Source organism: Gallus gallus, chromosome 33 (assembly GCF_016699485.2).
Source record: "Gallus gallus isolate bGalGal1 chromosome 33, bGalGal1.mat.broiler.GRCg7b, whole genome shotgun sequence".
NCBI lineage: Eukaryota > Metazoa > Chordata > Aves > Galliformes > Phasianidae > Gallus > Gallus gallus.
This window is the reverse complement of record NC_052564.1, coordinates 2,961,864-2,975,725: the sequence shown is the minus strand read 5'-3', so window position 1 is coordinate 2,975,725 and position 13,862 is coordinate 2,961,864. Positions and strand designations below refer to the sequence as shown.

The 13,862-nt window shown below is 49.3% G+C and overlaps 1 protein-coding gene and 1 pseudogene across 1 annotated transcript; both read right to left on the bottom strand.

The window, feature by feature from the left end:
* Nucleotides 1-202: 202 nt before the first annotated feature.
* Nucleotides 203-2,016, bottom strand: LOC121108023 (annotated as a pseudogene).
* Nucleotides 2,017-6,457: 4,441 nt separating this feature from the next.
* Nucleotides 6,458-7,399, bottom strand: LOC121108022 (olfactory receptor 14J1-like). Its single transcript, XM_040654679.1, has one exon. The coding sequence runs from the start codon at nucleotides 7,397-7,399 to the stop codon at nucleotides 6,458-6,460; it is 942 nt and encodes a 313-aa protein (XP_040510613.1).
* Nucleotides 7,400-13,862: the final 6,463 nt, after the last annotated feature.

Here is a 13,862-nt window from a genome sequence, read left to right as displayed (position 1 = left end):
CTATTTGAAAGCTTTTTAAGTATCTTTTAACTGATTCAGGGAGCCTGGCTCCATGTTTACACGAGCTCTTGGTGTGAGAAAATAGAAAGTGGAAGGGAAAGAAGAAGTGGAATGGACTGCAACATTTGTACAGATTACAGTATCACACTTACACACACACAAAATCAAACATACATAAAGAATACAGAACAATCACTGGGAATCATGTGAGGCAGATGCGCACTTTATTGAAGCTGGAATAGTGCACATTTTGCAACACTTTGCTGAGGGCATGCTTGATCTCCTTGTTCCTCATGCTGTAGATTATAGGGTTCAGCGTTGGAGGGAGAACAGAATACAGAAATGACACCATCAGATCCAGGAATGGGGAGGAGTTTGAGAAGGGCTTCATTTGGGCAAAAGAGCCAGTGCTGAGAAACAGGGAGACCACGGCCAGGTGAGGGAGGCACGTGGAGAAGGCTTTGTGCCGTCCCTGCTCAGAGGGCATCCTCAGCACGGCCCTGAAGATGTGTACGTAGGACACAACAATGAAGACAAAAAAACACTAAGGCTAAACAGACACTAAAAAGGAGAAACCCAACTTCCCTGAGGTAGGATTTGAAGGATTTTGAGCAGGAGAGCTTGAGGATGTGGGGGATTTCACAGAAGAACTGATCCACAGCATTGCCTTGGCACAGAGGCAGTGAGAATGTACTGGCAGTGTGCAGCAGGGAATTAAAGAATCCAATGCCCCAGGCAGCTGCTGCCATGGTGGCACAAGCTCTGCTGCCCAGCAGGGTCCCGTAGTGCAGGGGCTTGCAGATGGCAACGTAGCGGTCATAGGAGATCATGGTGAGAAGGGAATATTCTGCTGAGAAGAAGAAGACAAAGAAAAAGACCTGTGCAACACATCCTGCATAGGAGATGGCCCTGGTGCCCCAGAGGGCATTGGCCATGGCCTTGGGGAGAGTGGTGGAGATGCAGCCCAGGTCGAGGAGGGCGAGGTTGAGGAGGAAGAAGTACATGGGGGTGTGCAGGCGGTGGTCGCAGGCTACGGCTGTGCTGATGAGGCCGTTGCCCAGGAGGGCAGCCAGGTAGATGCCCAGCAAGAGCCAGAAGTGCAGGAGCTGCAGCTGCCGCGTGTCTGCCAATGCCAGGAGGAGGAATTCGCTGATGGAGCTGCTGTTGGGCATCTGCAGTTTCTGGGCATGGAGTCCTGTTCAGAGCGCAGAAGATAATGACAAGGCAGTTCTCACAGTCACACCTCCTGCTATACTATAAAAACTTTTCTTTCTTTTAGGACCATGTTCATTTGCTCCATTACCTGAAACTGATTTCATGAAGCTCAGCATTCCATAAGCAGAAGCGGCTTATAAAGCTTTTTCTTTCCTCTATTTTTCTTTTTTTATCCCCACTTCCTGGATATTTTAATCTGTTTCCAAGTCACATATCCTTACGCCAAGTGCACTTAGAGCCCAGCATCCCAACCTCTGTGCCCTTCAATTTCTTTTAGAGAAAGCTGCCTATTTGAAGGATAAGTGCATTATTCATGTCTGCAGAAAACGACAATAATTTCAGCTGGTTCCGTCCTTTGAGAAAGGAGACGCTGAAGGCACATTCTGTGTGACTGTATACAAAAGTAATGATTGATTAAAAATTCAGGAGTCTCAGGGATGTGTTCAAAGTTTACAGGTGCTTTTAGATTTCAGCCTCCAATCCTTTTCCCTTCCCTAAGGATATAAAAGAAAAATCCCTGCCTTGTCTCTCCTCTCGCAAAGTGCTCTTGGAAACACTCTGGAGAGCTGTGTAGCTGTGATCCCCCTGCCCCAGGCAGCAGCTGTGGCAGCAGAAGGCCCCTGCCCTGCCCTGCCCTGCCAGGGGGCTCCTTCCCCCCACATGTCTCCCCGCAGCGCCCTGGGCTGCTCCCCGGGCAGGCTGAGTGCTGAGCCTGGCAGGCGGCAGAGTCCCTGCCCCGGCACACAGCCCCTGGGGCACAGCAGGGACCCTGCTCTGCACCACAGGAATGGGTACCTGCATCTGGACTGGGTCTTTTTCCCTGAAAAAGAAACACAGAATGTTTGCAGCCTGATCTGCAATGTGATGTCCCAAAGTCAGTGATACCTCCAGGAAAATGAGCTGCATTACCTGCAGCAAGAAACTTACCTTCTTAAAAGAGGAGAGCAATGCTCTTCCAGTGAGCTCACAGCCTGCTCACACTGTACACATCCTGTAATCTCTCCGTCCTTTTTGTTATATCCTCATGTCACCTGCACATCATGTCCCTTGCCCTTTTGTGCTGTACAGAGGAGCTGCTCCTGGGCACAGCTCTATAGCGCTGCCTACTTGTAGGAGCTCCCTGTGTCCCAGGAGCCCAGCCCAGATCAGCAGCAGAGGATGTCATTTTCATCCTTCCCACTCATCTCCCCTGAGATGTCCCTGGGTCTCCATGGCCAACAGCTCCTGAAAGACAACAGCATGGTGACTGTACTTTGAAATCTGCTGCATTAACCACCAAGTGTCCAGTGGACAGTGAAAAATTACAGACATAGAGTTATTCCTACCAGAGAATGTTTGCTGTAACCAAAAGGGCACACAGTGAAGGACAGGGAGGGGTGGACTTCCCCTGGGCAGGGCAGTGATCCAGCTGAGGCAGTGCAGGCATCTCATCCCTAGGTGGAAACCCTGGGGCTGAAACGGGATTCAGCTCCCCACGGACCCACAGGAGCTGGGATTCCTCTGGTTCAGTTCTGGTGTGCACAAGGAGTTGCCTGCATGTGAGCTCCTGCTCTGAGTCCTTGGTCCTTCGGTGGGGAGTCAGTTGCTCACACACAGACCCTGGGAGATGACCAAGGTGCCTCAGGCAGCTTCAGCAGATGAAACCTCTGTTTTCTATTGGCTCACATGTAAATGGCGTCAGAAGCAGCCAAGTATCATGCCAGTTCCCTGGGCTGGCCAGCACACTCATGTGCAGCAACAAATGCAACACTTGGCCTTCAGGAAAGCCATGGCCCAGTTGCAGGCCTGAGCTCTTGTTTGGACCACAGGGACATGGTTTAATGACTTCCACAACTGGACGGCCGCACAAGGGGAATACAGAGTCTTTACAGAGGATGTGATTTTTTTTCGACCCCACTCACGTCTCCTGAGAATTTCCTGGGTCTCCATGGCCAACAGCTCCTGGAAGACAACAGCATCATGATTGCATTTTGTCTTGGATCTGCAAATGATGTCTAGATTGTTGGAATAGCATGACCCTCTTGCCATGGCTTGCTGCATGCACCACTCCCACTTGGCATCACGTTGTAATGCACAGCTGTTGTAGGCTGTGAGGATGTCCAGTATGAACAGGTAGTTAACCAGAATGCAACATTCAAGTTCAGAAGTTTCATATCCAAGTCAGAGGCACCATTGCCTCACTGGAAGAGTTTGGCTCTGGAGATGTCATGTTTGATGCTAACTCACATGCACAGGAGGAATTAATGACTCCAAGCATCTCAGCAACAATATGCAGGAAGTGTTCTGAATAGCTATAACCAGAGAGGATGCTGTCTTCTGAACACCAGAACCATGGTGTGGATGCAAGATCGAGCCAGGTTAAACCCAATGATGCTTCTGATTTGGGATGCTTCCTGGAGCGTCTTTACCTAATGTATTCATCCAAAGGAATAAACAAGACGGAGCAGATTACCTTGAGTGTGACCACGTGGCATGTGCAGGACAGCCAGGGGATCAGGCCCAGCCAACATGGATTCATGAATAACGGGTCCTGCTTGACCTCCCTGCTCCTACTATGACCAGGTGACCTGCCTGGTGCACAAGGGAAAAGCTGTGGATGTGATCTACCTAGACTTTGTCAAAGCCTTTGATTCTGTCTCCCACAGCACTCTCCTGGAGAAGCTGGCAGCCCATGGCTTGGACAGGTGTTCTCTTTGCTGGGTAAAGAACTGGCTGGATGGCCAGGCCCAGGGGGTGGTGGTGAATGGAGTTAGATCCTGCTGGTTGCCAGTCACGAGTGGTGTTCCTCAGGGGTCAGTACTGGGACCTGCCCTGTTTAATATCCTTATTGACCAATGGCTGATGACAGCAGGATGAGCTTTAGCAAGACAAAGTGCTGAGTCCTACACTTTGGTCATGATAAGTCCACGCATTGTTAATGGCTTGGGGCAGTGTGGCTGGCCAGCTGCAAGGAGGAAAAGGAGCTGGGTGTGTTAGCGAAGCACAATTGGTTCCGGATGAAACATGCAAAATTTCATCCAAGCCCAAGAAATCATTTCTTTATTGTAGGCTGCTGATTAGCAGAAGTGGCTGCCCAGAGAGTTACCTTCTCTGTAGGTATTCAAAAGAGTTGTAGTGCCACTCTTGGAAATGCAATTCTGCAGCCCTGTGCACAGGTGGAGGCCTGTGATGAATGGTGTTCCCAGAGGTTCATCTTGGGACTGGTGATCTTCATCATCTTTATGAGTGAAATAGACAGTGGGATGGAGTGTACCCTCAACAAGTCTGATGATGACACCAAGCTGAGGGGTGCAACTGATACAACAGAAGGAACAGATGTCATCCAGAGGGACCCGAAGAAACTTGAAAAGTGGGCGAATGTGAACCTGATGAGATTCAACAAGCCCAAATGCAAGGTGTTGAACATGGGTTGGGGCAATCCCAGATATGTGCACAGGCTGGGAAAAGAACTCACTGAGAGCATCTCTGCGGAGCAGGATTTGGAGGCCCTGATGGACAAAAGGCTGGACATAAGAAAGCAGTGTGCACTTGCAGCCCCAAAGACGAACAGAATCCTGTGCTGCAACCAAGGGGGCTGGCCAGCACGGTGAGGGAGTTGTTTGTCCCACCTGCTCCGACCCCATCACACCCCATATGGATTACTGCATCGAGGCCTGGGGCTCCCAATACAAGAAGGATGTGGAGCTGTTGGAGTCCATCTAAGAGGAGATCCACCAAGATGATCAGAAGGATGGAGAGCTTCTCCTATGAAGACAGGCTGAGGCAGCTGTGCTTGTTCAGCTTGGAGAAAAGAGGGCTCTGGGGAGACCTCACTGCGGCCTTCCAGTATTTAAAAAGAGCTCATAGGCAGGAAGGAAATCAACTTTCTGCACAGTATGAATATGGTAGGACAAAGGGGAACAGTTTCTACTAAAAGAGGAATCATTTAGATTATATATTAGGAGGAAATTCTTTGCTCAGAGAGTGGTAAAGCACTGGAACAAGTTGCCCAGAGATGCTGGACAACAAGGAGGTGCTCAAGGCCAGGCTGGATTTGGCCCTGGACAACCTGATCTAATGGGTGGCAACCTGACCATGGCAGGGCAGTTAGAAGGGATATGTTAGGTTCCTTCCAACCTACCACATTCTATGACTTAATGATTCTGTGATAAGTGCCACCAAGAATGGAGCTCTAGGTCCAGCAGTTGGTCACTTACAGATCAGCCTGGGACTCTCAGTCTGTGTCCTCCAATGTGTGGAGAACCCCCGGAAACAAAACAGGAGGGAGCAAGTCCTTGGCTGCATGGCTGACACCAGCTTTGGAAGCAACCTCCAGGATTCTGTCCCTGCCCTGAGCAGCTGTGGGGGATGGAGAGGTCGGTTTGACCGCTTTGAATGCTGACTTGATGATAATGAGGCTCTGGGAAAAAGAAAGGAGGGCTGAATAACGGGATGTTTTGCATCTAAGCAAAAGATAAGTTTGCTGCTGTTATGAAGATTTGTTATGAAACTTGCTTGAATTCTAGCCCATGGATTCTTAGTGGAAATGTACTGAATACGTGTTAGACTATAAAAAGCTTGCTTGGGAGAATAAAGGAGAATCTTTCGCACGAGAAACCTGTGTTGTGTTGCTAGCCTGCGACAAGCAGCCCCTTGTGTTATGGTGGTGGTAGCAGGGAGACAAACTCTGGCACATGGGTGCACATTGCCTGTTCCTGCCTGCTACCGCACTGCCACTGGATGCCTCTGGATGCCACTGTAGAGACAACAGGACTGTTGTCAATTCATATGAGACCCGAGGGCTACCAGGAGTGTAGAGGTACAATGGAAAGCTTGGAAGTGGAAAGAGAGCAGCACTCAAAAGACCACATTTTGCCCCTGCCCATTGCCATGGCCCCAGGAAAGCAGCAGCCCTGACCTGAAGGCAGCGAGGAGCAGAAGCCCACTGAGTAGTGAGGTGCAGCCTGCAAGGAAACTTGGGCTGCTGCTCCATTTGGCAGCTGGGCTCTTGGCCCCTGAATCCCTCCTGCATAAGGGGGTCTCTCTTCCAGCTCTAGACGAGAAGGGAAGAAAAGTGAGCTGAGAGAAATGAATTTCTGCTGTCTTTTTCATTGTGCTTATGCACATGGGAAGCCCAGATCTGTAGGTACAGGAGATGACTTCGTCAAAATAAATAATTAATGAGAAGGTTTACAATAACTCTATTTAAAACAAAATGCAAGTTTTAGGGAATAGCAAACACAACATTTAACAAAATACTGTTTTAATATTTTCTGATATTGCTGGGGATTTCCCATAGTTTCCTCAGGGCATCCCTGAGCTCCTGGTTCCTCATGCTGTAGATGAGAGGATTCACTGTGGGAGGTACCACCGAGTACAGAACTGCCACCACCAGGTCCAGGGAAGGGGAGGAGATGGAGGGGGGCTTCAGGTAGGCAAACATGAGAGTGCTGACAAAGAGGGAGACCACGAATATGTGAGGGAGGCATGTGGAGAAGGCTTTGTGCCGTCCCTGCTCAGAGGGCATTCTCAGCACCGCCCTGAAGATCTGCACATAGGACACAACAATGAAAACAAAACACCCAAAAATTAAAGAAAGGCTAAAATCAATAATACCAGCTTCGCTGAGGTAGTCTGATTCTGAGCAGGAGAGCTTGAGGACCTGGGCCATTTCACAGAAGAACTGATCCACAGCATTGCCTTGGCAGAGTGGGATAGAAAATGTATTGGCAGTGTGCAGCAGGGAATGGAGAACCCCAGTGGCCCAGGCAGCTGCTGCCATGGTGGCACAAGCTCTGATGTCCATCAAGGTCCCGTAGTGCAGGGGCTTGCAGATGGCAATGTAGCGGTCATAAGACATGATGGTGAGAAGGAAGGTCTCTGCAGAAAAAAAGAATAATAAAAAGAAGACCTGTGCAGCACATCCTGCATAGGAGATGGCCCTGGTGTCCCAGAGGGCATTGGCCATGGCTTTGGGGAGAGTGGTGGAGATGCAGCCCAGGTCGAGGAGGGCAAGGTTGAAGAGGAAGAAGTACATGGGGGTGTGCAGGCGGTGGTCGCAGGCTACGGCTGTGCTGATGAGGCCGTTGCCCAGGAGGGCAGCCAGGTAGATGCCCAGCAAGAGCCAGAAGTGCAGGAGCTGCAGCTGCCGCGTGTCTGCCAACGCCAGGAGGAGGAACTCGCTGATGGAGCTGCTGTTGGGCATCTGCGGTTCCTGGGCATGGAGTCCTGTTCAGGGTGCACAACATAATGACAAGGCAGTTCTCACAGTCACACCTCCTGCTATGCCGTAAAACCTTTTCTTTCTTTAAGGACAGTGTTCATTAGCTCCATTCCTTGAATTTAATTTCATGAAGCTCAGCAATCCGTAAGTAGAAGAAGCTTATGGAGCTTTTGCCTTCCTCTCATTTTCTAATCTTATCCCATATTCCTGGATATTTTATGTTTCCACGTCTCTCATGTTTACCCCAACTGCTCTTAGAGCCCACAAACCCAACCTCTGTGCACATGAATTTCTTCTGGAGAAAGCTGTCTGTTCACAGGTTAAGTGCATTATTCCTATCTGCAGAAATTGACAATCATTTCAACTGCTTCTATCTTTCGAGCAAGGAGTGGCTGAAAGCACATTCTCTGTGACTGTATACACAACAAGTGACTGACTGAAGTAAAATTCAGGAGTCTCAGAGGTGTGTTCAAAGTTGACAGCCTCTATTCAGATTTCAGCCTCCCATCCTTTTTCCTTCCCTAAGAATAGCAAAAGGAAAATCCCTGCCTTGTATCTCCTCGTGCAAAGTGCTCTTGGAAACATTCTGGTGTGCAGTGTAGCTGTGATCCCCCTGCCCCAGGCAGCAGCTGTGGCAGCAGAAGGCCCCTGCCCTGCCGGGGGCCTCCTTCCCCCCACATGTCTCCCCGCAGCGCCCTGGGCAGCTCCCCGGGCAGGCTGAGTGCTGAGCCTGGCAGGCGGCAGAGTCCCTGCCCCGGCACACAGCCCCTGGGGCACAGCAGGGACCCTGCTCTGCACCACAGCCCTGGGCACCCGGCTGCACCCCCGGCTGCACAGCCTGCAGCCGTCCTGGGACACACAGCTCTCCGGGCTGTGCTCTGACACTGCAGCACGGAAACACTCAGCTGGAGCAGGTCCTTCCCCACAGCTAGGTGTGTCTTCAGCCTGATCTGCTATGGGTTGTCTCAAATTCAGTGATACCTCCAGGAAAAGCAGCTGCATGGCCTATAGCGAGAGACTTACCTTGTCAAGAGCTGTGAGCAATCCCCCTCCAATGAGCTGCCTGCCTGCTCACAGCCCATACATCCTGTAATCCCTCTCTTCTTTCTCTTCTCTCCTCATGACACCTGCAGTTCATTCCCTCAGCCCTGCTGTGCTGTGCAGAAGAGCTGCTCCTGGGCACAGCTGTCTCTCTGCTGCACTGCCCACTTGTAGGAGCTCCCTGTATCCCAGAAGTCTGGCCCAGATCAGCAGCAGAGGATGTCATTTTTATCCTTCCCACTCATCTCCCCTGAGATGGCCCTGAGTCTCCACAGCCAACAGTTCCTGAAAGACAACAGCATTGTGGCTGTACGGAAATCTGCTGCATTAACCACCAAAGGACAGTGACCCATTCCAGACACATGGTTAGTTGTACCAGAGAATGTTTGCTGTAACAAGAAGGCACACAGAGAAGCACATGGAGGGGTGGCCTTCCCCTGTGCAGGGCAGTGATCCAGCTGAGGCAGTGCAGGCATCTCATCCCTTGATGGAAACCCTGGGGCTGAAATGGCATTCAGCTTTCCACAGGCCCACAGAAGCTGGGATTCCTCTGGTTCAGTTCAGGTGTGCACAAGGAGTTGCCTGCATGTGAGCTCCTGCTCTGAGTCCTTGGTCCTTCAGCGGGGATTCAGTTGCTCACACACAGACCCTGGGTGATGACCAAGGTGCCTGGGGTATCTTCAACTGATGAAGGCTCAGTTTTCTGCAAATGGCATCAGATCTGCTGCATGTCATGGCAGTTCCCTGCACTGTTGAGCACACTCACATGCATCTGCAAATGCAGCACAGGGCCTTCAGGAAAGCCATGCCCTAAAAGTGTCTGTGCTCACTCAGAGTTCCACCATAGGTCCATTGACTTTGTGCCACTTTCTGAACACAAATATAAAGATGAGCTATCCAGACAGGCTAACTCCCATGATGCTTTCCAGTTAGGATGACTTATTATGTTATTTTACACTAATGAGAACCCCAGCATGAATGAGCTAGAAATGTTTGTACAGTTGCAGGCCTGAGCTCTTGTTTGGACCACAGGGACACAGTTAAATGGCTTCCACAACTGGACCGCTGCACAAGGGGGATACAGAGTCTGTACTATGGATGGATGAGGAGACAAGGAAGGGGGACTGCCCTCTGTGAGAGTGCACTGAGCTCTGCCTGGGGATGGCAGAGCAGCCAGGTCAGAGCAAATGGAGATGGCCAACAGAGGAGACCAACAGTGTCTGTTCCTGGCTTCCTGATCAGGAAGAGCAAATGGAAGGAGTCCTCTACAGGCAGATGGGAGCTTCATGCTGTGGAGCCCTTGCCCACATTTTGGGCCTTTTTCACTGTAGTGTCTTATGCAGGAGTAGCACAGCAGGGCATACACCATCCTGAACATCCCTGGAAAGGATATATGGCAGCTTCCCGACCCAAGCCATAGAGGATCCAAAGAGGTGTGGTGCTCTGCTGGGGGGAATGCGAAGATCAAAGAGAACCTGGGCTGCTGGTTCCTCTGGGTAAGACTCTGAGGGGAATAGGGTCAAAAAAATATAGTAACTGTCTGAGGATCACCACTTCCAAGCAGAATAAGTCCATCTCAAGGAAGAGGAAGAAAAGAAAAAATGTCAGAAGTCCTGCAGGTATGGGAAAGATAGACCAGGTCAATCACAAACACAGAAAGGAAGCATACAGGGAGTGGAAACAAGAAGAGGTCACCTGGCAGCAATGTGGATAATTTGCTTGGTGTACCTGCTGAGATGAGTTTAGGAATGCTAAGATCAACTGCAATTGAATGTGCCCAGGCATATCAAAGACAAGAAGGGCTTGTAGAAATAAGTAGGTGACTAAAGGAAGGATATGGAAAATGTAAGCCCACAGTAGAATGAGGCAGGGAACCTGGTGAGACAGGACATGGAGAAGTCTCTGATACTCCTTTCCTTCCTGACCTCACTGTTGATTAGTTGGACTGGGCTTATTGGAATCCTAGGTGCCAGAGACAGGTGGGAAACGTTGGTGCAAGGCAGGTATGCCCTTGGTGAAAGAGGAGGACATCAGGGAAAACCTGAGCAAACAGCATTTCTAGTTGGAAGCGACTGACAGGAATCACAGTACCCTTGAATGATTTGGGATAGAAATGACCATAAAGATCATCCAACTCCAACTCCCTTGCTGTGGGCAGGGCTATCACACAGTTGATCTGGATGCCTGGGGCCTGTGACATCTTGAACGTCTCTAGGGATGGGGCAGCCACAACTTCTCTGGGCTACCTGTTCCACACCTGTACTGTGCCTCAAATCATAATCTTAAAAATGTAAGGATTGCCTTCCAGACATCAAATGTAAATGTCTCTTTCAGTTTACTACCATTCATCCTTGACCTACTGTTCAGAAATGGTGTAAAGTGTCACACTCTTTTTTTTTTTTTCTTTTTTTTTTTTTTTTAATATGAAGAAGACCACGGCTAGAAGATGGAGGGAAGACATTACCCAGAGAAGTGCCTCCAACACAAGAAAAATGTCAGCAACCTGGAGTGGATTTTGTGAAGTTCACACAAGCTGACTGCATTTGGAGCACTTCCCTGTGAAGAGAGACAGAAGTTTTCTTTCTGAAATCTGGAAGATGCTTATGTCAATAAAATTGAAACAAAGAACTGAAGACAAAGATAGAAATCAATGAAAATGTGTTGACACACTTCTCAACATCAAATATTCTCATGTTCGTATTTCTTTTTAAGTTGAAAAAACTGCTCTTTGAAATATTTATTTATTTATTCTTCTTGAGACAGGGCAATGTTTCCCAGAACTCTGTTTGCAGGTCACAGATGCCTTCAGGTACAGAGACACAGGCCATGGTGCCAGTGCCAATGCCCTGTGACTAATGCCCAGTGCCCACAGCTGCTCTACCCTGCTGCGTATTTCATGACCCTCATCCTCCACGTGTCTCCATCTCTCCTTAATACATGACCATGCTGGAAGGCATGTTTTCAGCAGGTCATCTGGACATACGCTCTTCCCACTGCTCTCCACATTTCCCCATCCCTGGCTCTTTCTTCACTCAGATACATCCCAACTATCTGGCTGATCTGTGACCTTCAGGGAGATTACTGGAACCTTCGCCATCTGTCCATAGTCTGATAGACTCTCATATCAACTCCTTTGCTTTGATTACATCTATCCCTTCCTCTCTCTGTCTAACTCATTTCTTTTACAAGTATTCCTTGTGAAAGGCAAACCTCGTTAGATGCAGCTTGGACAAGGCATGCAGTTGATCACTGTGTTTCACTGTTCATTCAGTTGCATCACATTTCTTTCTGTTTGTTGGCAAAAAAAGAGAAGACTTTCATTGCCCACGTGCAGCTGGTTCTCTGAGGAAAGCCAGTGGGAGTTGGTGCAAGGGAGGTTTAACAGTGAGCGGGTGACTCCAGAGGAGAAGAGTGACGTGAGGAAAAGCACTGACAGTCCCATGAGGCCGATGGTAGTAGAAATGGGGTGGGGAAGTTGAAAAGGATGTTTGTCCACACAATGATGTAACGTAACTGATTAGGGAACATCCTGGGTCAATATCAATTGCCAAGTGTGGCTTAAAATTCTTGATTTAACACAAAGATAAACTAATTATCAAATTCATAAATGTCTGTAATATTCTTCCTCTTTAAGGTTTCTCCAGATACCCCTCCAGTTAGCTGTACAAGTTCTGAACACCTGAAGAAGATGACAGGAAGGCACAAGGCACAGGAGGGCTCTTTAGGCTGTAATGGGCCTCAGGGGACTTTTGCTGCTGAGTCCATCAACCACCAGTGCAGGGAGAAGATGGCATGAAGGGCTCAAGAAGACCAAGTCAGAAGGAACAGAGAAGTTTCTTGGAGTATTAATGGGCCCCACTGAGGGCCACTAACAAGCAAGCTTCCCCAGGGACTTGTTAGAGCAGATCATTGGAAGCCATGCTGACAGGCAGACAAAGGCACTGGGATGGTGGCTGTGATGCTGAGAAAAGCCTCCTTTGTGTTATGAAGCAGAAAGGCCAAGTCCTGATCCCCAGACCCTTGGCAGGGAGATCCTGTCCCTCCTGCTGGCTCAGGGCCCTTGCTGGGGCAGTGGGATGGAGGTTTGTATGAGGTCAAATGAAAGACAAGGGGACAGCAGCTCCCAGGCTCTGCATGGGGTACATGGATGCAGTGAGGCCCAAGTCCCATGCAGGCAGTGTGTCTCATCTCAGGATGTGGGATGTGAGAAGGGGTCAATCTCAACAAGCAGTCAGCCCCAAGGAAACTTTGAACTTCAGATCTCCCAGTTCTAGTGCCCTCCTTTGTCTGTCTCCGATAGTTTTATGTCCTTTATGTTCTGTGGTGCCCAGCAGTGCACCCAGTGCTCCAGGTGAGGCTGCAGCAGTGCAGAGCCCAGAGAGACAATCCCTTCCCTCACCCAGCTGGCAATCTCATTCTCAATGCACCCCAGGGGATGGTTGGCCTTCATGGCTGCCTGGGCACACTGCTGACTCACATTCAATTTGCTGTTGACCAGGACCCGCAACCCCTTTTAGTGGGACCGCTCTCCAGTTTCCCATCCCGCATTCAGTGTGTATGTCCAGGGTTGCCCCCTTCCCAGGTGTAGAATCAGGCACTTGTTCTTGTTATACCTCATGCAGTTGGTGCTTGCCCAGTTCTCTATCTTGTCCAGATCTCTCTGCAAGTCCTCTCCACCCTCAGTGGATACAACAACTCCTTCTAATTTGATATCATCAGCAAACTTGCTCAAAACGTCTTCTAGCACTACATGCAAGTCATTCACAAATACGTTTAAGAGAAGTGGCCTTAAAATTGAGCCCTGGGGTGCCCTGCTAGTGACCGTACGACAGCCTGATGGAACCCCATTTACTGTAAGCCTTTTGGACCCACCCATCCACTCATTATGTTTCTGTCTATGCCGTATGCATACATTTTGTTCAGACAGATACTGTGAGGAACAGTATCAAAAGCTCTACAGAAGTCCTCAAGGATAACATCAACTGGCTTCCTTTGGTCAACTACATGGGTGACCTTGTCATTAAAGGACATTAAGTTAAACAGGACCTTCCACTCATGAGCTTGTGTTGGCTGTGACCAATGACAGAATTCAAACTTCAGGGTTTTTTCAGTAAATCCCTGCATCATTTTCTCCATGATATTACCAGGCACTGGAATGAGACTGACAGGTCCATAATTGCCCATGCCATCTTTCTTTCCCTTTCTTACAATGAGACAACATTTGCCAACCTCGTGTCAACTGGGAACTGGCATGACCCTAGACTTACTCTGATGCCATTCAAATGTGAGCCTTGAACATACTGAGGTGTCACCAGTGAAAGAAAATAAGTGTTTCAGAGCTTTGTAACGCCTTGAATGGCAGAGTGTGACACAGACCGAGCAGAGAGGAAGGTCTGGCTCTTCT